This window comes from Nicotiana tomentosiformis, chromosome 11 (genome assembly GCF_000390325.3).
Source record: "Nicotiana tomentosiformis chromosome 11, ASM39032v3, whole genome shotgun sequence".
NCBI classification, from domain to species: domain Eukaryota; kingdom Viridiplantae; phylum Streptophyta; class Magnoliopsida; order Solanales; family Solanaceae; genus Nicotiana; species Nicotiana tomentosiformis.
In genome coordinates this window covers 21,716,205-21,724,585 of record NC_090822.1, presented here as the reverse complement: position 1 = coordinate 21,724,585, position 8,381 = coordinate 21,716,205, and the positions used below count along the sequence as shown (strand labels likewise).

Sequence of the window (8,381 nt, the reverse complement as noted above, 5' to 3'; positions counted from 1 at the left end):
TCAATAGAATCAAATCGCACGACGAGGAATCAAGAAGGAAAGTTCTCCTAACAGCCCTGCAGCCTCTCCAAGATAAGTATAGACGACTCCATACCGATCTTCACGACTCTACTAGAATTGCTCATGACTCGTAAGAACTAAGTGAACTTAGAGCTCTGATACTAAGTTGTCACGACCCAAAATCAACTATAGGTAGTGATGGTGCCCAACATCGCCGTTAGGCAAGCCAACAGTGAACCATTATGGATACATACAATATTAGTAAGATGTAAAATAAAAAGGTGTTGATATTAGTGCAAAACCATTAACATCTACTAGAATATCCTAAAACTCGGTGTCACAAGTACATGAGCATCTACTAGGAAGTACAGTAATAATACAACATTTATCTGGAATGTAAAATAGACATGATAACATAAATGAACATGAAAGAGGCTCTGTGTGCTGCAGATTGTATCATGGGATGCATCTCACCTTAAAGCCCCCTCAATAGGTTCGCCCTTGCGCCCAAATGAACATCAGAGATATACCTGCACAATAAGTACAAAAGTATAGCATGAGTACGAAATCAACGCGTACCAACTAAATATCTAGCCTAACCCCAAAGAAGTAGTTACGAGGGGTCGACATTGGCACTTACTGGTGGTCCAATAAGTCAAATATAGTAAAGTAGACAAGTACGAAACATGGTAAGTAAACAATAAGAACAGATATAGGCAAATAATAAGGTCTACGGCTGAACAGTGAACACAAAGTCCTCAAATACTGGACACCTCCTCAAATGGAATACGTAGTGGTCATCACTAAATCAAAAGTCATATCTCAAGTCTGGAAAAGTCATGAGTATGCGAACTCCTTATCAAGTGTTTCGCATGATTCTGCCGAGGCGAGCGGCCCGATCCCATAGGGGTAAAGGCACAAATTCATGCCGTGGCGTACAACTCGATCCCATTATAGTACCGCTGAGGCGTTCAGCCCGATCCAATAATTGTGTACACTGTCGGTCAACCGGAACAACTAATATATGCATCTCATAATACCGCTAAGGCGAACGACTCGGTCCCATAATGTTACTGCTGAGGCGATCAGCCCGATCCCATAGGAATAATGAAGACTTGACGGGTCACTGGCCCTACTCACAAATATATGTGTGAGTTGTGAAATTCAAGAAAACCTCCGAACAAATACATACAACATGGGAGAAATTCGTAATAGGAAGTGAAATCTCTACTGCTAATCAATTAGCTCTCCATACATCACGAATCGTAAGTCCGATACTTTACGCAAGTCTAGTCTCAGACAAAATGTATATTCAAGCAATTAAACAGGCAAGAATAACTCAAATATTATAATTAAAGCATGGCGTGAGTCTAAGTCTACCCGAACCAAATCATGAATTCTAGCATACGCATGGACACTCGTCACCTCATACGTGCGTAACAACATATAACACATAGAAAATATAATACCTACTGGGTAAATTTCTCCCTCACAAGGTTAGACAGGAGATTTACCTCGCTCCGAAATCCTATAACTGGTTCTAATGCCTCTCTAACACCTCAAGTCGATGCCCATCGATCCAAAACTAGTCAAACAACATGCAAACCAATCAAAATATAACCAAAGACTCTTAATTAATCAATTATAATAATTCTCAACTCCGCTTGAAAAGTCAACAAAGTCAACCCACGTGCCCGTATTCCGAAAATTTTCGAAGACAAACATTGTACATGGCACCACGAACTCAAGTATATAATTTATTCCTAATTTTATGTCCAATTTATAGTAAAAATCCATGATTTACACTTCTAGAGTTTCTCCCAAAGTCCCACGATTTCTACAATATTTCATTTTTAAATCCATATATAATCCTTGTATATAACTTACAACAAGTAGTAATAACTTACCTTATGATATACGGCGAAAATGGTCTTCAAGAATAACCCCAAATCCCCCTACATGTGCTCCAAGAACTTAAAAGTGAAGAAATAAACTCATAATCCTGAAATTTGGATGCTTAATACACCTGTCAGGCCTTCTTCTTCGCGATCGCGGCCAAAACCCCTCGATCATGATGTACAAATTTGTGTTTTCTTCTTCAGAGACACTATTCGGTAAAATGGTCATAATTGTTTGTAAAAAATTCCAAATGATAAATGGTTTAATTTTCTGAAAACTAGATTCAAAGGGTTACAACTTTTATTTTTGGATCATCGTGAAATGTCTTGTAGATTGCAAGATATAAGCTTTCGAAATCAGACCACTGACAGAAGAATTTCCTTCTACGCTATCGCGGCCCTCCCTTCCACGATCGCAATTCACAAGGCCTGGAAGTCACTTTGCTCTTCTCGATCGCGGACCAAACCTCCATGATCGCATCTCACACCAGTTATCAACAGTTCAAAAAGACCTAAAAGTGCTCCGAAACCACCGCAAAACTCACCCGAGGTCCGAGGAACCCCGTCAAATCATCCTAATAAGTTTATATACCCTATATACACTTGTTCAAAGGCTCGGAACATGAATGATTAAAACTAAGAACTAATGATCAAACTCAATTTATTAAACTCTCTTAACTTTCAAACCTTCATGTTTCGCTGAACGCGCCCGAATCCCACTTGACATTACGAAATGACGCCAAAGTCAAACATTGGTGAACTCTTCCAACTTAAAGCTTCCAAATTGAGAGTTATCCTTCCAAATCAACCCCGAACTTCGTCGTGCAAGTCATAATATATGAAATGAAGCTACTCAAGATTTCAAACCGATGAACGACACGCTAGGGCTCAAAACGACCGGTTGGGTCGTTATACCTAGCTTCACGAGGGGAAAGCGTGGACATTCTCTCTGATGTTGCATGTCGGGATTCCACCATTTTTTGAGTGAATCCTGTGAGAAAGCACTCAAATCAAATATAGGAATTTCACCATCTGTAGCTTGTTTAGGGCTTTTCCTCAGAGTTCCTTTTTTCTTTATCGTAAGGGAAGATAAATTTGATGAACTAAGGAATTCGTAGGGATTTTGAGAGAGAAAATGGAAAAGCTTTTTGAACAAATATGGAAGAAAGCGTTAATGGAGGAAGAGATGTTCTGAAGAGTGGGGGTGTGGGCAGAGAAACATGGGGGAGTGGGATATATACGTTAGATATTGTATAGCGTGAATAAAGGACTTAATTGATATCTCATTTAATTTCTAAAATGCATATAATTGGTAAATTGTATATGCCCATGTAATTAAGTTAAAACTTGAGTAGCGAGGGTAATAAGGTTACGTATAGTGTACAGGAAGGTAAAAATCCCTAAGTGCAAAATAGAGGGATAGAGTCAAAATCCAAAAATATTAGGGTAAAGCAAAAGCGCTGGCAAAATCCAATAAGTTAGGGCAATCTACTGGGTCTAAATAATACCACCATAAGATGATTAGTCAACATACTTAAATAATCTTATACACAGTCGTGCTACATGATATGGGCATATGGGCCCAATACAGACTACATTCAGACTAGAGAATACATTAATCTCATGAATACATCTTTGAAATACAGTTTCATTCATACAATTTAAATTGCACACAAACTGAAACGAAATTATTAAATGAAGGTAACAAGATAGAAACTTCAACATGAATCATAGATTAGTGAAATCATTCATTTTAGAGAACTGAAATAAAAACAAAAAAAAATGAAGAATACAGATTTTCTTTCGAGAATTCAAGAAAAAAGCCTGAAAGTATTCCCAAATAGAGATGCAAAGTTCAAGTACAAATTGCTCGCTGGGAAAATGCATTATCTGATGTTATTTTCTTTTATCTTGTGTTTTTTTTAGTCTTATTAACTACTCTTTCTACTCGGATGATTTATAGTTCTAGAGGTTACACATAAACCTTAAAGTTTTTCACTTCAACCGTCAAGATTTACATGGAAAAAATTAATTTTGTTGAATTAATAAAAGAAGATTGTAAATTATTATATACTAGTACATGATTAAGTTACAAAATTATTTTTTTACACTAGATATCAAAGAAGAAAGTTTCTTCAAAAAAATAATAATGCCAAATAAAATGAGATAGTGACTAGACAGAGTAATATATTTCATATCAATGAGTGTAAACTTTTAAAAATTGCTATGTTAAGTATTATAGGTGTCCTTAGAGGTGTCCGCTTTCTCTCTCTAGCTCTCATGTCCTGAGCGCACGTTAAACTAAGGCGCGCTCAGGGACGAGCTCGAGAAAGACCTAGGTTGCAACCTTTAACTGGTATTGGCAAGCCAGCTGAAGCTCTCATGCAACCAGATAAAGCTCCAATGGCTGAATTGGTAAATACTCATGTTCCATTGAAGGTGCAAGGCAGAAACAACAAGAGAGTGAATTGATAGTACAGGGACCTACTAAGAGATTGGATCTGAGTATTAGTCCATTTCTAAGCGGTTATAAAGACAAACCAACTAGGAAATTAGCAGGCATAGCGAGTACAAGCAAATCTACACCAGATCTAGAACTAGAAATTGAGAAAAAGAGGACAACAACTACATGGACCTCCCTTTTTGCAGGTAACCGTAGTTCTGAGAATGGACTAAAGCTATCTTTTGAAGGGAAAGTTGTTGTCCAGCTTGAAAAGGAGGATGTAGATAAGGAGATCCAGAAATAGAGTTGTGCTCTGATTGTGTATGTAATTGGGGAAACTCCGGGCTATAACTACATGCATAAGTATGTAAAACAGAGCTGGAATCAAGTGGCAGAACCTGAGGTATTTTACCATGATGAGGGCTACTATGTGGTCAGATTTGTTATTGAACTGTATTTGTAAAATAATTTCGGAGAAAATAAAATAATATATAAACAGAAATGTAAAAGAAATAGAATTTAATCCGAGATAACATATAAACAGAAATGTAAAAGAAACAGAAGTGTTTCCTTAAGGAATTTAATCCCTTCCTAGTACCCAAAGTTGTGGATTATTTCCTCACAGGATAGAACGAATTACACACTGGTGTAACGATACTTCAAACACCAATGTTTAGGTAGCAAATCAATGTTGAGCTCAAACTGAAGAGGTGCAAACTGTTTCTTCAAATCTGAAGTCCGAAGCCGAGCAAGCGACGACGACGGCGCGAGACTTGACTTTTTCTTAACTCTTTAAGAGCTAGAAGAAGTGTAATTGTATATATACCCATCAAAACCTTTTCCTCTTCCAATATGGGACAATGTCCCATTGTCAAGGAGGAAACTCAAATATTTTCAATTTACCTCCATTTCCCATTCACCCTCTTTTAAGCAATATTTAAGCTTAAAAACCCAATAATTTTAAGTTACATTTAAGCTTAAAAACCCTGCAAGATTTCAGTCTATCAATGACATGCATGAAGTCCTGTATTGTGGTCCTTACACGATTAACAACCAACCTTTGATCCTGAAACCATGGACTGCAAATTTTGATTTAAAAATGAATTTCTCACTGAAATTCCCCTGTGGGTGGTATTACCAAATCTCCCTATGAGTTGCTAGGGTGGCCAATCACTGAGTAGAATTACAAGTGCAATAAGAAAGCCTTTATATGCAGATGGGTGCACATCTAAACAAAAGAGAACCTCGCATACTCTCATGCTAATTGAAATCAACGTTACTAGACCACTTCCCACTAATGTCACTGTGTGGGAACCTGAAGGGAGGCAATTCGAACAAATGATAGAGTATGACTAGAAGCCAGACTTTTGTGATGTGTGCTTGAAAATAGGTCACTATTGCAAGCAACTTGAGGTTGAGCAGCAGAATTTTGAGCAGCCTAGGAGGAGGAGGAGACCAGTAGGCAATGCACAACCTGCCCCACAACCAGTGGTGCCACCAAAGGTGACCCGAGAATGGAGAACAAAGAAACCTGTTGATGTGAAAGAAAAGCCTACTGAGGATTTGGGAGCCAATAAATCAAATGTCGGTGTGTATGACCATCAAATACCTGAGCAAAGACAACTACCACTGGCTATTTGTGAGAAAAAGCTAAGGGTTAGTAATAAGGAGATTCACAATATGGATCAGCAGCCCTGAATTGAGCTGCACCAGAGAGTTTTCAGCTTTGTCTACTAGTGTTCAGAGGCTTAGCAATGCAACAGTGAAAACAGATGGGAATGGGAACCATAAAAGCTTGCCTACAACAGAAAGTGGGCCTCCTATATTATCCCAATGACCTTCTTAGTGTGGAATGTTAGGGGTATTAACAAGAGATACAAGCAAAAGGATCTAAAGTTATATTTGAAGAATAAGTACATTAAACTATCAGGCCTGCTTGAAACTAGAGTTAAAGAAACTAGTATTAATAGAGTATTCAAAAATATAGTACCAGGTTGGGCACTGCAATGCAATTACCAAAGTGCAGTGAATGGAAAAATATGGCTTACCTGGGATCCTAATATATACTGTGTGGATATTGACAGAGTAGAGGCTCAACTAATTCACTGCTTAGCCAGGGGAAGGATGGATGGGTTTGAAGCATACTTTACACTGGTGTATGGCTTTAATACTTTGGAACAAAGGAAGGCTCTATCGATAAGTTTGAATGACATCTCTGTTCATATGACCAAACCTTGGATTTTAAGTGGTGATTTTAATGCCATGCTATATACACAGGATAGGTTGTATAGCAATCCAGTTACAATGAATGAAATGGCTGATTTCTCAGACTGCATTCACACACTTCTCCTGAATGAGTTACCATGGAAAGGGGACTACTACACCTGGTCCGATAAACAACAGGGTGCAGACAGGATACTAAGTAGAATTGATAGGGTATTTGGCAATGACATGTGGATTATGAACTGTGGCATTGTGTGCACTGAGTATGACACACCTCTGATATCTGATCACCTATGCTGATCATCATAAAGTTTGTAAGACTCAATATCAGATCACCCTTTAGATTCTTTAATGTGTGGGCTGCTCATGTGGATTTTGAAACAATTGCAGTGAGCATATGGAGAAGGAGATTAGCTATTAATGAAATGGAGGACATCTGGAAAAAAACTCAAGGCCCTTCAACCACTTTTCAAAAGAGTAAACAATGAAGAGTATAAGGGTATTGCACAGAGAATTGAAAAGGCAAGGTCTGATGTCATCACTGTTCAGGAGAGTATGCAACATCAATACACTGATAGCCTGTTGGAACAACAGAAGTATAGTTTACAGAATCTGGAGAAATGGTCAATAATTGAAGAGAGTATACTAAAACAGAAATCTAGAGTAAAATGGGTCAAATTAGGAGATGCTAAAACTAAGTACTTTTTTGCTGTGATGAAAGAAAGAAATCACAGGAACCAGATATTAGAGATCACAACTATAGATGGATGGAAGCTGACTACACCTTCTAGCATAAGAGAGGAGATTGTCAACTTCTATAAGAGTTTGATGGGGACCTCGGCCAATTCATTGCGTGCAATCAATAGAGAAATTATGCAAAATGGACCTAAGCTTACTCATGATCAACAGCTAAGTTTATGTACAGAAGTTTCAGAGGGGGAGATTTATGAAAGTCTATGTGTTATTCATGAGGACAAGGCTCCTGGAGTTGATGGCTTTAACTCATGCTTCTTCAAAAAGGCATGGCTTATAATTAAACAGGAGGTAGTGAAGGCAATTCAAGAGTTCTTCATTTCTGGCAGACTGTACAAAGCTATAAATTGTACAACAATTACCCTTGTACCTAAAGTGAGTAATCCAACAATAGCAAAGGATTTCAGACCTATTTCTTGTTGCACAGTCCTATATAAGATTATATCTAAAGTTATAGCAAATAGACTACAAAGAGTAATTGCTAGTATCATCAGTGAAGCCCAAGCAGGATTCATCCCTGGGAGAAATATTGCTGATAAATAATTCTATCTCATGAACTTGTTAAGGCATATACAAGGAAGAGCACTTCTCCAAGGTGTATGATCAAAATTAACTTGACCAAAGCTTATGACTCTATGGAATGAATCTTCTTAGAACAGGTAATGGTGGAGCTGGGCTTCCCCAGAAGATTTCAGGAATTGGTGCTAGCATGTGTTAAGACAGTTAGCTACTCCATAGTTGTAAATGAGGAACCATCACCACCATTCTCAGCAGCTAAGTGGTCGAGGCAAGGTGATCGCATGTCACCTTTTCTTTTTGCAATTGTCATGAAGTACTTGAGTCGATGCCTAAATGGTTTAAAAAAGAGAGAGTTTAAGTTTCATCCTAGATGTTCCAAGTTGGGAATAACTCACCTTAGCTTTGCGGATGACTTGCTACTCTTTGCAAGAGGGGATGTGCCTTCTGTCATGCAACTGCAGCAATGCCTAAACTAATTTTATAAGGCATCAGGCCTGCAAGCTAACCAATCCAAGAGTTCAATTCACATTGGAGGTGTGACACAA

At 38.1% G+C, this 8,381-nt stretch overlaps 1 protein-coding gene across 1 annotated transcript; it reads left to right on the top strand.

Annotated features, from left to right (window-relative positions):
• The first annotated feature begins 6,174 nt into the window (after positions 1 to 6,174).
• Positions 6,175 to 6,864, top strand: LOC138901127 (uncharacterized). The gene has a single exon (XM_070188867.1). The coding sequence runs from the start codon at positions 6,175 to 6,177 to the stop codon at positions 6,862 to 6,864; it is 690 nt and encodes a 229-aa protein (XP_070044968.1).
• Positions 6,865 to 8,381: the final 1,517 nt, after the last annotated feature.